Consider the following 19861-nt stretch of genomic DNA (forward strand, 5'->3'; position numbering starts at 1 on the left):
TATGGCTGCATTTCCAGCATTCACATCCTTAGGACCACATTCCCTCTGATTAGTAAGCAGCAAACCATATAATTGCCAAGTAGAAAATCACACTTGACTAGCTGGCTAAAGAACGTAAAGAATGCAGTGGTGTATCTAAAAGAGAGCTACTCATGATAGGTTTTGTCAGCAGAGATGATGAAGGCAAAGTTTGTCATGGGGAAATGTATTCTCAGATAGGTACAATGTCGACTTGGAACTTGATTATTACATGTATATTCAAGGGCCCTTCAATCCAAAGGGAAACAGCAATGGAAGACCTATCAGCCTATTTATGCAGGAATAAGAGGGGTGTTCTACAACAAGTATATGATGGCACATGTCATAGATGTTCACGGATGGTGAGCATAGAGTTGTAAGGCTCTACTACAGGAGACCCTGAGGGCTGGATATACAAGGAACTCCAATTTAATATTCCTGCTATATTCTATCAAAAGCCACACCACTGGGGTGCCTGGGTTGCTCAGTTGGTTAAGTGTTCAACTCTTGATCTCAACTCAGGTCTTGGTCTCATGATTGTGAGTTCAAGCCCCACACTGGGATCCACACTGGGCACAGAGCCTACTTTAAAAAAAAGAAAAGGCCACACCATTAAGAGACATATACATCCTGATTCAATACCTCCTTCAAAACTTAAGAAAATTAAAAATACTTTAAGTTCACTGCAGTGTTCTGACAAGTTTTTGATCCTCTCTAGTTCAAAATTGATAATCTCTGACCCCACAGAGTTGTGAACTCAGACATGGTTGTTTGCAGTATCTTCCTTTATGCTAAGAAGCTGCCCTGAGTAGAGGAGTGAATTGTACTTCCCTGCAAGAATCTCATCTGTAACAGTTGGTTCTAGATCTGGGAAGAGTTCTCTGGGCACACATGTCTCAGCTCTTGCCTCACAAAATAAGATATCAAAAGGCATTCATATTCTCTATTTTAATATTTTCCAACTGATCCTTTTTATTGTCAAGAATGATGTCACCTGGTTAGATTCTACATTCCAGGCAAGAGTGTTCCCAGAAAGTGCTCCCAATCTGAATGCCAGCTTTGTCAATGTTAACAGAAAGGCATTTCCTTATGCTGATCTGAAGGTGTCAACACTGCTCTGTGGTAGTGATTCTAAGTTGTGTCCCTTACAAATAGTACATAATTTAATATTTTTAATTATACTCTTCTAGTTTTTATCTTTTGCTTGGAAAGATTAATACATTTTTATTTAATGTGTTAACTAAGGTGCATTTTACACCTTTCATTTTGCTTTCTGCTTTCAGTTATCTTGTATCTTTCCTGTCCCCATTATTGTCTTCTTTAGCGTTAGATATTTCTAATATACCATTCCCTTGTTTCCCTTTTACCACATTTTTTATTTTCTTAATGGTTCCCAAGGTAATTACAATTAAAATCTTACTTAAAGCCATCCAGTTTGGGTTAATACCACTTAATTTCAATACCAACAATTTCAATGTTCAAGAGCAAACAAAAACTTTGCTGCAATATACCTCCATTTGCTCTCCTTGCTTTTGTGCTATAATTGTCAACAAATTGTAACTTTACATACTGTAAGCCCCTTAATACATTTTTATGATTAGCTAATGCTTCATGCAGTTTTCTTTTAACTCAGAAGAGTTACAAATAAAAATATATTTATACTGTTGTCTATATTTACCTACATAGTTTTTTTTTTTCCTTCCCACCACCAGGTTCACACAACCCCCCACCTCCCTCCCCTCCAAAACCCTCAGTTTGTTTCTCAGAGTCCACAGTCTCTCATGGTTTGTCTCCCCATCCAATTTCCCCCAACTCACTTCTCCTCTCCATTTCCCAATGTCCTCTGTGTTATTCCTTATGCTCCATATGATAATTGACTTTCTCTGCTTGACTTATTTCACTCAACATAATCTCCTCCAGTCCCATCCATGTTGATACAAAAGTTGAGTATTCATCCTTTCTGAAGGAGGCCTAATACTCCATTGTATATATGGACCATTTCTTCTTTATCTATTCGTCTGTTGAAGGGCATCTTGGTTCTTTCCACAGTTTGGTGACTGTGGCCATTGCTGCTATAAACACTGGAGCACAATGGCCCTTCTTTTTACTACATCTGTATCTTTGGGGTAAATACCAGTAGTGCCATTGCAGGGTCATAAGGAAGCTCTATTTTTAATTTCTTAAGGAATCTCCACTCTGTTTTCCAAAGTGACTTCACCAATTTGCATTTCCACCAACAGTGTAAGAGGGTTCCCCTTTCTCCACATCCTTTCCAACACATGTTGTTTACTGTCTTATTAATTTTTGCCATTCTAACTGGTGTAAGGTGGTATCTCAGTGTTGTTTTGATTTGAATTTCCCTGATGGCTAAGGATGATGAACATTTTTTCATGTGTCTGTTAGCCATTTATATGTCTTCTTTGGAGAAGTGTCTGTTCATGTCTTCTGCCCATTTTTTGACTGTTTTGTGTGTGTTGAATTTGAGGAGTTCTTTATAGATCTTGGATATCAGCCCTTTGTCTGTAGTGTCATTTGCGAATATCTTCTCCCATACCATGGGTTGCCTCTTTGTTTTGCTGACTGTTTCCTTTGCTGTGCAGAAGCTTTTGATCTTGATGAAGTCCCAAAAGTTCATTTTCGCTTTTGTTTCCTTTGCCTTTGGGGACATGTGAAAGAAGTTGCTGTGGTTAGTGTCGAAGAGGTTACTGCCTATATTCTCCTGTAGGATTTTGATAGATTCCTGCCTCACGTTAAGGTCATTTATCTATTTTCAGTTTATCTTTGTGTATGGTGTAAGAGAATGGCCGAGTTTCATTCTTCAATACATAGCTGTCTAATTTTCCCAGCACCATTTTTTGAAGAGACTGTCTTTTTTACACTGTATATTTTTTCCTGCTTTGTTGAAGATTAGTTGACCATAGAGTTGAGGGTCCATATCTGGGCTCTCTACTCTGTTCCACTGGTCTATGTGTCTGTTTTTGTGCCAGTACCATGCTGTCTTGGTGATCACAGCTTTGTAGTAAAGCTTGAAATCAGGCAACATGATGCCCCCAGTTTTGTTTTTCTTTTTCAACATTTCCTTAGCAATTCAGGGTCTCTTCTGGTTCCATACAAATTTTAGGTTTGTTTGTTCCAGCTCTTTGAAAAATGCTGGTGGAGTTTGGATCGGGATGGCATTGAAAGTATAGATTGGTCTAGGCAGTATAGACATTTTAACAATGTTTATTCTTCTGATCCATGAGCATGGAATGGTCTTCCATCTTTTTGTGCCTTCTTCAATTTCTCTCATGAGTGTTCTATAGTTCCTCAAGTACAGATCCTTTACCTCTTTGGTTAGGTTTATTCCCAGATATCTTATGGTTCTTAGTGCTATAGTTACCCTTACCAGTATCTTTATTTTTCTGTGTGAATTGAAGTTACTATCTACTGTGATTTCATTTCAGCCTATATATATATTTGGGTGTGGGGGGTAGGGCAGTTATTCTAGCAACAAAATCCCTCAATTTTTTTTGTATCTAAGAATGTCCTAATGTTACAATGTTTTTCATCAAATTTGGAAAATTTTCAGCCATTATCTCTTCAAATATACTTTCTACCCCTTTCTCATCTCTCTTTCTAGACTCCCACTAGGCTGTTGGTATTCTTGAAGGTGTCCCAACAAACCTCTTCATTTTTTTGGTTTTCTTCATTCTTTTTTCTTTCTGTTCCTCATTCAAGATTATCTCAATTGACCCATATTTAAATTCACTGATCTTTTGTCAATCCAAACCTGCTCTTCAGCCTAATGAATTTTTCATGCCAGTTATTGTACTTTTCAGCTCCCTAATTTTTATTTATTTCCTATAATTTGCCTTTATTGATTTTTTTGTGAGATATTGTTCTCACACTTTCCATTCATTTTTTTTTTTCAGAGAGTGAGGGGGTGGAGGAAAGGAAGAGATAGAATCTTAAACAGGCTCCATGCCCAGAACAGAGCCTGGCATGGGGTTTGACCACACAACCCTGCAATCATGACCTGAGCCAAAATCAAGAGTCAGATGCTCAACCAATGGAGCCACCCCAGCACCCCTGCCTTGGTCTTCTTGTAGCCTTCATCTTTATCTTCAAACACCAAAGGAAGTTCAGGAACTTCCTCAGGATGATGACCTTTAGACATGACATGCACTGGTAAGGCTGAGGCAGCCAGGGCAGAGCAGATGATCTATTGCTCAACCAGCTCAGCCACCCAGGCACCCTTCCTTCAATTATTTAGATATGTATCCTGTAGTTCTTTGAACATTTTTAGAATAGGTGATATAAACTCTTTGTGTACTAAATCCAACATCCAGGCTTGCTCTTAGACAGATTTTATTGTTTATTTTTTCTTGCATATGCACCATACTTTCCAGTTTCTTCACATATCTTTTTTTTTTTTTCTCTCAAAACTGGACATTTTAAATACAACAATTTCCAACTTTGGAACCAGACTTTCCCCTCTCAATCCAGTTTATTACTGAGTTTCACGACAATGATGATGATGTTTACTTAATGACTTTCCTGGAATAATTCTATGAAATCTGTATTCTTTCCAAGTTCAGCTTAGCTTAGTGGTTAGCTAATACTTGGACAGACATTTCCTTAAAATGCCTGAAACCAGTAAGTCTCTCAACCTTCGCTGAGAGGCTGTATTTTGGAGCTACACCTTCAACAACCCAGTAGTTTACAATTCTGCCTTAGCCTCCACATCCTGTTTTCTAGAACCTCAGAGTCAACCAGAGATGAAAGATCAGGACCTTCACAGGACATGCTGACAGCCTTGAACATGACTATGGCCTTTTAGAACCCCAAGAATTCATCAGAGCTTTTCAGTGCAGCCTATGAAGATCATTCCCAGATTTACTGTTTTCCCTCACAGGTGGTGCCACCTTAGACAGTTGTGATGTTAAACAATCGCCATGGTTTTTTTCAACAAATGCCCTGGGAAAGGAGAAAAGAGTTTTTCCATTGAACAAATTCTGAGTCAGGTCAATTAAGGACAAGCCCTGTACAAGGGGCTTTCCCAGAGAGCTGCCAAACTGGTCAAATAGTGAGTTCTCTGGCAATGGTGCTTTTTGAGAGCTCAAAGCATTCTGCCATTTCCATTGGCTGTTAAGCCACTGGTTTTCACAGCTAACATGATTGTGAAGCTGGGGACAGAGAGATAGGAATAGGGCAAGTTAAAACATGACAAAACTTGCAATTCTTACCAAAATTCAGCTGTTTCTCCTTAAATATGTTCTTCAAATATTCCAAGGCCTTGATTAATTCCGAGTTCTGAAAAAGTTGATTTGGAAAATATCCTGCCAGTGTTCTTGTTGCTTTTATGGAGGAAATTTTCAGAAGACCTTACTCTGGCCAATCCAGAACTGCTTCCACATGTAGTTTTAGTGGCAGAAGACACAATTATACCAACAACTAAGAAATGATAAACTATGTCATTTTCTGAGTTAAAAGAGAGATGTTAAAAAGAATTTAACAGGGGCACCTGGGTGCCTCAGTTGGTTAAGCCACTACCTTCAGCTCAGGTCATGATCCTAGAGTCCTGGGATCGAGTCCCACATCAGGCTCCCAGCTCCACGGGGAGTCTGCTTCTCCCTCTGAACTTCTCCCTTCTCATGTTCTCTCTCACCATCTCTCTCTCTCTAATAAATAAATAAAATCTTAAAAAAAAAAAAAGAGTTTAACAAATGTTGACATTTAAATACACCCTGAAATGACACAGCACTGACACTACAAAATGGACAAGAGGCTTCCCATATTTTTTTTTAAACATTTTATTTATTTGACAGAGAGAAGTGAGCACAAGTGGGAAGTGGGACAGAGGTAGACGGAGAGGGAGAAGCATGAGAGGCTTGATCCCAGGACCCTGGGATCATGATCTGAGCCAAAGGCAGGCAGTTAACCAGTTGAACCACCTAGGTACACCACCCACAGATTCCTTTGAGAAAAAGTTTATACTCTTAATTCTCTTCTTTTCAGTAACTTGATCTAAAACAGGACATTTTCTTTGCCTCATTTGCTTTAGTGAAATGTGCTGTCCTTGACTCCTTCCTCACCCCCTTTATTTCCCTGCTCAAATCATCCTCTCTGGTTAGCTATTTTACTCAAAAGTAAATAGGACTGTGTGATTCAGCAGCTCACAATATTATAGTAGTCTCATCTCTTTTAGAGCAACTCAGAACCCTCTATGATCTGTCCCCAAAATACTTTTCCAAGCCTATTTCTCAGCTCCCCCATTAATGTCCTATACTCCAGCCAAATTCTTGCCTTCTCCCAAATCTACTCTTAATTTTCTTGACCTGGAATTCCTTCTCTAATTCCAAAAAAGTAAAATCCTACTCCTCCTCTAAAATGGTTCAAATGTCTATTCCTCAACCTCATCACTCTTCTTTTGCCTTCCTTTCTTATAGTAACATACATTATTATTTTTCTTATAGCTTATTATATACTGTATTATTCTCAAACTGCCCATAGGGCAGTGAACATATCTGCTTGGCTTTGCACTGCCTTTACACATATATATATTTCTTGTTGCTTTTGTGGCATTGAAGAGATACTTAAAATTTTTCTTTTTCCATCACACATCATTATTTGCCATTTTAAAACAATAAATAAAAATGCTAGCTTCATATGCCAAAAAATCTGATTCTCATCCCCGTTTCACAAGAGAGAAGTTGCTATTTGTGGGAAAAAAAGAGAGCACATCAATTTTGGCAACCACTGGGCTAAATAAAACAAAACACGTTTCAGGGGTGCCTGGGTGGCTCAGTCAGTTTAAGTGTCTACCTTCAGCTCAGATCATGATCCTAGGGTCCTGGGATCAAGCCCCACACTCGGCTCCCTGGTCAACTCCCTCTGCTGCTCCCCCTGTTTGTGCTCTAATAAATAAAATCTTTAAAAAAGAAAAACTAAACAGGTTTCTTTTCTAGACAACTTCTTAGAAACTTACCATCTAATATGCATAATCAATCTCCAATTTACCATTCATTATTTTCCAAACAACTAATCACAGAACTTTTTGTGCTAAACATCCCAAGGGACTAGTGTTCAGCAAACACACTTGGAAAATGCTGGTCTAATTCTTTATTTTAAACACTGGTATAAATAAAAGTAATCTATTCTTTGTTCTCTTTAATTACCCAGCTTTACTTTACACCTGGGTCTTTTCAACTGAATCAGCTAAAATTAAGGTCTGCTATAAAATAGGAAACTCAAAAAGTGGCAATGGCTTGAATATGTGACAATGGTTCCCTTAAGTATGCATTAGAATGACATAAAGTGTTTGTTAAAACACAGATTTTCAGGCTCTTCCCCTGAATTCTCATTTAGTAAATCTGGAATGGAGCCGAGAATTTGCATTTCTATTAAGTTCCCATGTGATGTTGAGGCTGCTGGTACAGGAACCATACTTTCATGTAAGGCTTTATTCTCTCAAGTAGTATGAAAACTTGAAGCTAGTACAGAGGACCCAAAATGATTAAAGACAACAGCTTCTTCTAACTTGCTGCTCCATCATCCCAGTCATGGGGTTCATCCTCAAAGTCACCTCATGATGCAGGGAGGGTGCTTAAATTCTAACCACCATATTCACTTCTAGGCAATAACAAAAGGGGTAAAGGCAAAAGGGCACATTTCCCAGCTAAGTCAGCTCCTTTTAAGGAGCCTTATTTGCAGGAACGTACTCAAAAGGCCTCAACTAATATAGGAAATGGTAAATGTAGTATTTTAGCCAAGTACACTGCCATCCCAAATGAAACTGTAATCTATTACCAAGGAAGAAAGGAAGGCTGGGTTTTAACTAGGCAACTAGAGACTCTACCACACTACTTTAGTCCACATGCACTTCAATCACCAAGTTCAACTGGTCTGCCTTCTAATTATTTTGAAATTTGTCCTATATGTTTCATCACTATCTCTACTTCCCTAGACCTTGTTTTCATTATTTCTCACCTACTTTATTATATTAACCTTCTAAACAGTCTCCCTACCTCCTATCCTGGTGGTAGATAGAAGGATTTTGAAGGAGCTAAAGCTGTTTAAAATTCTTCAATGACTCCATATTTTCTATAAAATGATTAGTTATGTCTGAGCATTTTATTATTTTGTACAAAGCCTTTACTCACCTACTATATAACTGTTCTCTGCCTTCTATTTTATACTATTATTAAACACAACAAAAAGTTTCTCCTTTCAGTGCTTTTATCATACCTTCTCTGCCAATTAAGATACTCACCCCCTCCTTCAACTTTATTACTCAGTCTATAAAATTTAACTAACATACTCTTCCAGAAAGCATTCCATGACATCCTTTCCCACAGTATAAGTACTCCCCCTGTGTACTATTATAAAGCTCTGTACGAAGCTACCACTGATTATTCCACATTGTATAATAAAGATTTGTTTATATCTCTTTCTCAACAGATTGTGTGCTCTGTAAATATAAGGACAATGTTTTAATTACCTTATATCCCCAGAACTGAGTACAAGGCCAATTATTTGTTGAATGTATCACCACCAGCTGGCTCATATAACTGAAAATCTGTATAGGATTTGCCCAAATATCTAATAACATTTTCTATTACAAATACCATAGTCTATGCAATTTCAAAAAGTACTACGGATAGAAAATTTTTTTTTTAAAGATTTTTTTTTATTTATTTATTTGACAGAGAGAGAGATCACAAGTAGGCAGAGAGGCAGGCAGAGAGAGAGGAGGAAGCAGGCTCCCTGCGGAGCAGAGAACCCGATGTGGGGCTCGATCCCAGGACCCTGAGACCACGACCCGAGCCGAAGGCAGCGGCTTAATCCACTGAGCCACCCAGGCGCCCCCGGATAGAAAATTCTTAACAACTCCAGTTAAATGAAATTTCGAACTATACAATCTTGCGCATAGCCAAACATCTTTTATTTTTCACAACTGGAATACCAAAGATACAACCCAACTAGCTCCACAACACTTTCAGATCTTTTTCTATTTTATTTAACCAAACTAAACAAAGTTTTAAAAGGAACGTCTGTAACAACAAAAAAATACTATATCTATCAAAATCAAAGTTGGCTTAATCATTTCTTGTCTTTTTCTTATGTTTATCCACATTCTCCATCTTTAATTCTTGTTTTCTTTATATTCAGTATATTCAGTATCTTTTTCTGGGTTTGGAGTTGATTTCCCCTTTGGCACCAAGAAACATTCAGCATTCAAGACTTGCTCAGCAGTCATTGAACTTCTACAATGGATCAAGCTATAGATGAGGGATTTGACATTATAATCCTGCAAGGAAAAAGACAGGTTACAAAACAAAAGTAAAATCAAAACAAAAGGACAAATCTGAAATAAGGAAGGAGGATCCATTTCAAAAACACTTTTATCAATAATACAGAGCTAACATCAATTTTTCCTATTTAGATTTTTTAAGATGTCTACAAAATGCAACTACTTTTTATTGGAAAGGAATTATTACTCCAATAATAAAACAATGGAGATAGAGCAAAAGGAAGAACTGTAATAGGAAAGAGAATCACAGTTGAAATATCTCAAAAACAAGTGAAACTAAAAAAAAAAAAAAAATTTTTTTTTAAGTCTATTCCTTTTTCCTTTTTTATGGCCTGATAAGAGTTCGACACTGAAAATTTTACAGTGAAGCTTCTTTGGAAGGGTAACCTCCTTTACTGGTCAGCTAGTGATTAGTTTTGAAGTGATCTCCAGGAACTCCTCTACCACCACTCCCATTATCATCGTCCATATGAGGAACCAAAAAATTATTTTTAATTTTTTTTTTTTTTAAGAATGCAACTTATTTGTTTCTTTTTAATTCTTTTTTTTTTAGAACAGAATAGAGAGCCCAGAAATCGACCCTCAACTCTATGGTCAACTAATCTTCGACAAAGCAGGAAAGAATGTCCAATGGAAAAAAGACAGCCTCTTCAATAAATGGTCCTGGGAAAATTGGACAGCCACATGCAGAAAAATGAAATTGGACCACTTCCTTACACCACACACGAAAATAGACTCCAAATGGATGAAGGACCTCAATGTGAGAAAGGAATCCATCAAAATCCTTGAGGAGAACGCAGGCAGCAACCTCTTCGACCTCAACCGTAGCAACATCTTCCTAGGAACAACGGCAAAGGCAAGGGAAGCAAGGGCAAAAATGAACTATTGGGATTTCATCAAGATCAAAAGCTTTTGCACAGCAAAGGAAACAGTTAACAAAACCAAAAGACAACTGACAGAATGGGAGAAGATATTTGCAAACGACATATCAGATAAAGGGCTAGTATCCAAAATCTATAAGGAACTTAGCAAACTCAACACCCAAAGAACAAACAATCCAATCAAGAAATGGGCCGAGGACATGAACAGACATTTCTGCAAAGAAGACATCCAGATGGCCAACAGACACATGAAAAAGTGCTCCACGTCACTCGGCATCAGGGAAATACAAATCAAAACCACAATGAGATATCACCTCACACCAGTCAGAATGGCTAAAATTAACAAGTCAGGAAATGACAGATGCTGGCGAGGATGCAGAGAAAGGGGAACCCTCCTCCACTGTTGGTGGGAATGCAAGCTGGTGCAACCACTCTGGAAAACAGCATGGAGGTTCCTCAAAATGTTGAAAATAGAACTACCCTATGACCCAGCAATTGCACTACTGGGTATTTACCCTAAAGATACAAACATAGTGATCCGAAGGGGCACGTGTACCCGAATGTTTATAGCAGCAATGTCTACAATAGCCAGACTATGGAAAGAACCTAGATGTCCATCAACAGATGAATGGATAAAGAAGATGTGGTATATATACACAATAGAATACTATGCAGCCATCAAAAGAAATGAAATCTTGCCATTTGCGACGACGTGGATGGAACTAGAGCGTATCATGCTTAGGGAAATAAGTCAATCGGAGAAAGACAACTATCATATGATCTCCCTGATATGAGGACATGGAGAAGCAACATGGGGGGGTAGGGGGATAGGAGAAAAGTAAATGAAACAAGATGGGATTGGGAGGGAGACAAACCATAAATGACTCTTAATCTCACAAAACAAACTGGGGGTTGCTGGGGGGAGGTGGGATTGGGAGAGGGGGAGCGGGCTATGGACATTGGGGAGGGGAGGCGAACCATAAGAGACTATGTACTCTGAAAAACAACCTGAGGGTTTTGAAGGGTCAGGGGTGGGAGGTTGGGGCAACCTGAGGGTTTTGAAGGGTCAGGGGTGGGAGGTTGGGGGAACAGGTGGTGGGTAATGGGGAGGGCACGTTTTGCATGGAGCACTGGGTGTTGTGCAAAAAGAATGAATACTGTTACACTGAAAAAATAAATAAAATGAAAAAAAAAATTTTAATTTTTTAATAAACATTAATGTATTTTTATCCCCAGGGGTACAGGTCTGTGAATCGCCAGGTTTACACATTTCACAGCACTCACCATAGCACATACCCTCCCCAATGTCCATATCCCCACCACCCTCTCCCGATCCCCCTACCCCCAGCAACCCTCAGTCTGTTTTTTGAGATGGAGTCTTTTATGGTTTGTCTCCCTCCCGATCCCATCTTCTTTCATTTGAGGAACCAAAATTTATTAGGTACCACAATTTCAAGGAAATATTTCAAAGTTATTTGTATCATCACACATAAACAACACTATAATACTGCTCTTCCATTATTTCCACCTGACAAAGCAGCGGGGTACTCCTTTTTTTTTTGTCCCTCTATGATGACTCCAAACAGAACACACTTCACACTGAATAAAAATCATGTTTATTGCTAGTGTCCTCGTTAGACTCTAAGATCCCTAATGTGAAATTTTAGTTTATCATTTCATCCCCAACAACTAGCACAGTAGCAGGGATATAGCAGATATTCAGTAAGTACTTGTTAAATTAATGAATGCCAATGCCCATACTGCACTCTACAAGATATGTTTCTAAACACACATAAAGACAGCACTTTCATCAGATATAAACTTAACTAAAACTTACAAAATCCAGGGGCACCTGGGTGGCTCAGTCGGTTAAGCATCTGCCTTTGGCACAGGTCATGATCCTAGGGTCCTGGAATTGAGTCCTGCATTGGGCTCCTCACTCAGGAGGGAGCCTGCTTTTCCCTCTCCTTCTACTCCCCTACCTATTCTATTAAATAAATATTTGTTTAAAAAAAAAAAAAGGCATAGGGCGCCTGGGTGGCTCAGTGGGTTGGGCCTCTGCCTTCGGCTTGGGTCATGGTCCTGGGATCCTGGAATCGAGTCCCGCATCGGGCTTTCTACTCGGCAGGGGGCCTGCTTCCCTCTCTCTCTCTCTCTCTCTCTGCCTGCCTCTCTGCCAACTTATCTCTCTCTGTCAAATAAATAAATAAAATCTTTTTTAAAAATTAAAAATAAAAATAAAAAATTTTAGAAAGGCATATAACTCCTGATTTTGGCTCAGGTCATGATCTCAGGATCATGAGATCGAGCCCCACATCAAACTCATGCTGGCAGAGAGCCTGCTTGAGATTCTCTCTCACCCTTTCCCTCTGCCCTCTACCACTGTGCTTGTGCTCTCTCTCCCTCTAAAAATAATAATAATAATAATTGCTGAGAAGGTAAACAGGTACAGTCACTGTGGAAAATAGTATGAAGGATCTTCAAAAAATTTAACCAGCTGTGTTTCTGTCAAATAAATAAATAATATCTAAAAAAAAAACAAAAAACAAAAACCCCAAGCCAAAGAACAGAACAGAGCCCCAACCAGATTCCTGAGTCCATGAAAACGTGGCAGAGTTTGGAGTAGCTTTCTTAATCAGTAGGAATAGACTGTCTATTGAAAAAATGGTGCTGGGTCAACTATCTGTCCACATATTAAAAAATTTTTGAATCTGATTTCATATATACAAAACACACACACATATATATACTTCATATATACAAAAATGGATTTCAGAGAGGTTGAAAATTGGGGGGGGGGGGTTGAGGGTAAAAACAAGTTCAAAAAATGGCAGATGAAGAATATTTATCAGAAAAAATATAGTAAAGATTCATTCATTTATTCAAAAAATATTTAGGTCTTACTATGTATCAACTATTGACACTGGGGATACAATGATACCAAACACAAAGCTCCTGCTCTTACTGAGGGTACAGAGCAAATATAATATTTTTAACTTAATGATATGATAATCTGTTTTGAAAAGGACACATACACACATAGACCTTTCCACGTATGTATGTATGATCTGGCAACTTCTAATCTGGTCTCTGTATCTATAACCTTGGATTTTGTTTTTGTTTTGTTTTAGATTCCACATATAACTCTCTGGAAAGATTCATAAGAAACTAGCACTACTACTGGGAGAACAGACCAGGGTAGCTGGAGGGCACATCAATAGGGATGTGCTTCTTTTTGTAACTTTTGAATATTATATCACAAACATGTTATATGAAGGAACATCTATTTGAAGAACTACTTTCAGATAAACTTAGAAGTTGTACAATAAAGAATGAATTTATCTGAACTTAAAAGTACTTTAGAAAAGACTGAGGGCCATCTGTTGGACCTATTAATAAAGAAATTCTTCTAGGGGCTGGGAATTAGTGAATTAATTGTCCTCTAGTATCTGTCAGTTACATAATTCTCTGATTTCTCTCCACTTTTGATATGGCCCCTGTAATGTCTAAATTCTAGTTCCCTCAATTGTTTGGTAACTACGTGTGATTACAAAATATAAAGACAAACCCATTCCTAGCACTAATAGCTGCCTCAGATCCCACAAGGAAATACTACATAAGCCAAATATTCTTCTAATTTGGTCTCCCTAAGCAGCTACCCACATTAAATAAGAACTTTTTTTAAGAGTTTATTTATTTATTTGACAAGACAGAGATCACAAGTAGGCTGAGAGGCAGGCAGAGAGAGAGAGAGGAGGAAGCAGGCTCCCTGCTGAGCAGAGAGCCCGATACAGGGCTGAATCCCAGGACCCCGGGATCATGACTCGAGCCGAAGGCAGAGACTTTAACCTACTAAGCCACCCAGGTACCCCTAAATAAGAGCTTCTTATATTTATTCACCTTCTTTATACATACACCTAGCAGAGTGCCTAGCACACAACTAACAGAATGTAACTGTGGTAGGCAACTTCTACGATTTTCCGCATGGATCCCTACCTCCTGGTATTCACATCCTTACATAATCCCCTCCTCTTAAGTGTATGATTGACGTAGTGAGTTGGTTATGAAAAAACTATTAACTTCAGTCTAGCTAACAGACTTTCTACTCCTTTCTCTGCTTATACACTTTGATGGAACAAGCTATGATGATGGACATATGGCAAAGAATTGAGGGCAACTTCTGATGCACTAGAAAGGGAATGAATTCTACCAACAATCATGAGAGCCTGAAAGCTGATCTTCCTCAGTCAAGCATTAAGACAGCCCAGTCAACAACTTCATGGCAGCCAGTAAAAGACCCTGAAGCAGAGAATCCAAATAGGCTATGCCCAGATTCCTAACTCACAAACTGTAAGACAGTAAATGCATGTTAAATCACTAAATTTCAGGATAATTTTTTACAGTGTAATTTTTATATCAAGTCTGAAAGAGCAGGAGTTTCAAGTGTTCACTTTGGGTGAAGCTACAACCTCTAATGTATCAGTATAGCTATTTTGCCAATGACAAGAAATCTGTATCCTGTTTTTTAGAAGTATAAAGTATTATCATCTTTTGTTATCTCATTCTATACTACAGCCAGCAAATGTAATAAACAACTTCATGGTCTCCCAAAAGTCGTCTCCAAATTTCTTTTTTTTACTATTATCCAAGAAGTATGGCAAAGCTCCTTAGTAATCATTTCTACTGTTTTTTAAAAGCTAATTTCATGGAATATTAGATGCAATAAAACACAATGTTTCTGTGGTCAAATAAATTAAAGGACTACAGAGTTAAACTGTATGTGTTCCTTCACTACAGTCCAAACAATCAAAATGGCACGACACTATGTTATCTGGAAAGAAGAAAAAAAAAACTTTTTGTTCATAGACAGATGACATGATTGTCTATATAGAAATTCTGAAAGCATCAGAAAAAAACTCCTGGAACTAGTAAGTGATTATAGCAAGGTTGCCACATATAAAGTTTATATACAAAAGTCAATTACTTTCCTATATACAGCAATGATCAAGTGGAATTTGAATTTAAAAACACAATACCATTTATATTAGCACACCAAAAAACAAAATACTTAGGTATAAATCTAACAAAATAGGTATGAGATCTATATGAGGAAAACTACAAATCTCTGACGAAAGATATTAAAGAGGGATGCCTGGGTGGATCAGGCAGTTAGGCATCTGCCTTCAGCTCAGGTCATGATCCCAGGGTTCTGGGATCAAGTCCTGTATCAGGCTCCTTGCTCAGCAGGGAGCCTGCTTCCTCCTCTGCCTGCCTTTCTCTCTCTCATTCTCTGACAAATAAATAAATATTTTAAAAAATATATATATATATATATAAAAGAAAAACTAAATAAATGGAGAGAGATTCTATACTCGTGGACAAGATGACTCAGTATTGTCAATGTATCAATTCTCCCCAACTTGATCTGTACATCCAGTACAATCCCAACCAAACTTTCAGCAAATTATTTTGTGGATATGAACAAACTAATTCTAAAATTTACATGGAAAGGCAGAAAGACTCAGAATAATCAACACAATATTCAAGAACAAAGTTGTAGGATTGGCACTACCCAACTTCAAGACTTATTATAAAGCTACAGTAATCGAGACTGTGTGATATTAAAGAATAAACCAATATGTTAATGGCAAAAAACAGACCCATAAAATATAGTCAAATAATATTTGACAAAAAGGGAAAGGCAATACAATGAAGATAGTCTTTTCCTGGTTTTTTTTAAAGATTTTATTTATTTATTTGAGAGAGAGAGCACGCACAGAAGGAAAGTGAGGGAGAAGCAGACTCCTTGCTGAGCAGAGAACCTGACGCAGGGCTTGATCCCAGGATCCTGAGATTACGACCTGAGTTGAAGACATTTAACCAACTGGGTGACTCAGTTGGTTGATGCCCCAAAAATAGCCTTTTTACCAAATAGCACTGGAACTACTGGACATCCACATGTAAAAAAATGAATGTACACAGATACCTTATACTCTTCACAAAAATTAACACAAAACTGATCACAGATCTAAATGTGATATGCAAAAGTATAAAATTCCTAGAAGATAACATAGGAGAAAACCTAGATGAAGTTGGGTCTGGTGATGACTTTCTAGAATACAATACCAAATGCCATGAAAGAAAAACTGATAAATTAGACTTCATTAAAATTAAAATTATAAACTTCTGCTCTGCAAAACACACTGTCAAAAAAATTAAAAGACAAGCAGCAGATTATGAGACAACATTTGCAAAAGACATTTTGGATAAAGGATTGTTTTTCAAAATATACAAAGAATACTTAAAACTCAATAATTAGAAAACAACATTATTTAAATTGGGCCAAAGACCTTGCCAGACACCTCAACAAAGAGACACAGATGACAAATCAGCATATAAGAAAATGCTCCACACATCATGTCTCAGGGAAATGCAAATTAAATCAAGATACCACTATACATCTAGAATACTGACAATATCAAATGCTAGCAAGGATGTGGAGCAACAGGAATGGTAATGCAAAATAGTACAGCCACTCTGGAAGATTTTCACTTTCTAACAAAACTAAACATGCTCTTACCATATAAGCCAACAACTGTGCTCCTTGGTATTGACCCAATGAAATAAAAATTTATGCCCACACAAAAACCTGCACATGGATGTTTATTCATAACTGCCAAAACCTGTAAGCAACCTAAATGAACTTCAGTAGGTGAATAGGTAAATAAACCATGGTACATTCAGAAAATGGAATATTATTCAGCACTAAAAACAAATGAGATATTAAGCCATTTTTTAAAAGATTTTATTTATTTGTTTTATAGAGACACAGACAGAAAGGGAACACAAGCAAAGGGAGTGGGAGACAGAGAAGTAGGCTCCTCACTGAGCAGAGAGCCCAATGCAGGGCTCGATCCCAGGACCCTGGAATCGTGACCTGAGCCGAAGGCAAACACTTAACGACTGAGCCACCCAGGGCCGCAAGCCATTTATTTTTAAATAAACATTTTCTTTCTTAAAAAATGGCATGAGAACTTTTGGAGCTTGATTTTTATACTTCCATAAACTCATTTACTGCCATAGTTATAACCTCTTAATATCTAGTCATACAGGACTATTCTATTTCAAAAGAATTTAATATTTTCAAGTCTTAATCCAGGTTATTTGTCTTTACCTGCAATACCATCACCTCATTCTCTCTTGTAAACTCTTAATTCAATCTTGAAGATTCACCTCAAACTACTTGGTGGCATTTTCTACCCACCTCTCTTCCCTCCACATTTCTCTGAAGAATTAAAAATTAGCTTCCTCCAAAGTACTTTCTTAATACCCTACCTAGAGATCTTGGTTGTTTCCCTGGTTCACATTTCTAAATTATTCATTTATTCAATGCTGCAATTCTGGTAATACATCATCTAGTTCAATTCATAGTGTGGAACAGATACTCAAAATATGTTGGTGGAATACATACATTAATAGCAGAGCAATATGAATGACAGATACATGACAAAGAAAAGACACAGCTAGATACCTACAAAAATCAGCAAAACATTAATTTTAATATAATATCTTAGAAGACAAAGCAGACTATTTTTCTTTAGTTATTACTTACAATATTATATAATTTGTGTGACAAATGTACAATCCAACAATATTCTCTAACAGTAATTCCCTGCCAGTGGTGTAAGAAAGGCATTTGAATTTTTTTTTTCAATATTTCTTTATTGTGAATGCTATTTTGCATTCTTACAAAAGGCAGAGGATATTTTCAGTCAAATATTTATGTTTACATTACTGCTACAACTATAGCATATATTTCCAACCAGTAAATGACAAAAAGGTCACATACCAAATGAAACTGATCCACTTTTGGGATTCCATCTTCATTTGTCTCAAATTTCTGATTTTGAACAGAAAGCTGTTAAAGAAAATGAGAATGGATAAATTCCTAATGTAACAAAATGTCAATCCTACAGCACAGACAAATCTGGAACTCTTCATATTCTGGACAAAACAGAAGAGCTCACTCAAAGAACACATATCAGCTCTCACAGGATAAAAACACTTCCATGTTAGTAACTACTTGCTCACAGGAACTAAACAGTTCTTGGGGTTCCTCAAGTATCAGTCAGAGCTGATGAATAGACTATAAGCAATTTCAATGCTTCCTCACCTTTCAAGAAAATATATCAAAACTTAGTAGCTTATACAATGTTGATTTCATATATTAAGTATGAGGAAAATAAATCAAGCATGTTTCTTTCCTCCCTAATTCTTAACCTATATTCAAGAGATACATGTTAAACTTTTAAAACTGTTAATTATGGAGATTTCTTACATGCACAAAGTACTCTGAACCCTACATATTCATCATCAAGCCCCAACAACCATCAACCCTATACATAAAATTATATAAATTATTTTTGAGGTAAATCCTATACATCTCATAATTTCATCTGTAAACACTTTAGTACATATTTCTAAAAGTTAAAATCTTTTATTTTGACACAGTAACAATATTATCCCACTAACAATTCGTGATTTTTTTCTTTTTGAGTAATTCTTTAATATAGACATACCTCACAGATATTGTACGTTTGGTTTTAGACTACCTCAGTAAAACAACTATGACAATAAAGCAAGTCAAATGAAGTGTGCAGTAACATTATGCCTTAAAAAGCCTATATACATACCTTAATTTTAAAAATACCTTATTGCTAAAAAGTGCTAATTATCTAACCTTCAATGAATCATAATCATTGATCACAGATCAGAATAAATATACTAGTAGTCAAGAAGTCTGAAATATTGCAAGAATTACCAAAATATGACCCAGAGACACTATGTGAGCTGATGCTATTGGGAAAATGGCATCAATTAACTTGCCTGACACAGAATTCTGTACCTTCAATTAGTTAAAAAAAAAAAAAAAAATGCTGTATCTGCAAAATGCAATAAAGTAAAGCACAATGAAACAAGATATGCCTATATAAACTATCCAGTTTTCAAACATTTTTTTAAGATTTTTTTTTCATTTGACAGAGAGATAGAGAGAGAGCACAAGTAGGCAGAGCAGCAAGAAGACAGAGGGAGAAGCAGGCTCTCTGCTGAGCAGGGAGCCCAACATGGGGCTTGATCCCAGGACTCTGGGAAAAAGACCTAAGCCAATGGCAGCCACTTAACTGACTGAGCCACCCAGGCATCCCATGATTTTATTTCTGAGTAATCTCTACACCCAACATGAGATTCAAACTTATAACCCCAAGATCAAGAGTCACATGCTCCATAGTCTGAGCTAGCCAGATACCCCCAGCTTTCAAAACCTTTATCATCCCATAAATATCAGAAATTATTATACTTTCATATAGTTTACTTAAATCCAGATTCAAATAAGTTCCATTCATTGTAATTTAAAAATGAGCAAAAGGACTTACGGTTTCTTCCTTCTCCTTACCACTAAGTAAAACTATGTTAGAAATAACAGAACACAACAAAGGAGGTCTGTGAGAGAGTAAAGAGGAAGACAAACTGGTTAAAAAAAAACCCAGGACTGGAGTGTCTTATGACCCCCACATCCAAAACAACAAAAAATGACTCATCTAGTATAAACTCAAATTAATGAAACTTCTAAAAACTAAAAACAAAAACAAAACTTGAAAGCAACCAAAAA

The 19861-nt window shown here is 37.2% G+C and overlaps 1 protein-coding gene across 1 annotated transcript in view; it reads right to left on the bottom strand.

Annotated features, from left to right (window-relative positions):
* Window positions 1-8930: 8930 nt before the first annotated feature.
* Window positions 8931-19861, bottom strand: part of STK31 (serine/threonine kinase 31) — a 101643-nt gene continuing 90712 nt past the window's right edge. The window contains 3 exon segments of the mRNA XM_046020910.1: window positions 8931-9154; window positions 9157-9307; window positions 18041-18109. Coding sequence (XP_045876866.1) covers window positions 9096-9154; window positions 9157-9307; window positions 18041-18109 — 279 coding nt within the window. The 3' untranslated portion in view covers window positions 8931-9095.

Source organism: Meles meles, chromosome 10, assembly GCF_922984935.1.
Source record: "Meles meles chromosome 10, mMelMel3.1 paternal haplotype, whole genome shotgun sequence".
NCBI lineage: Eukaryota > Metazoa > Chordata > Mammalia > Carnivora > Mustelidae > Meles > Meles meles.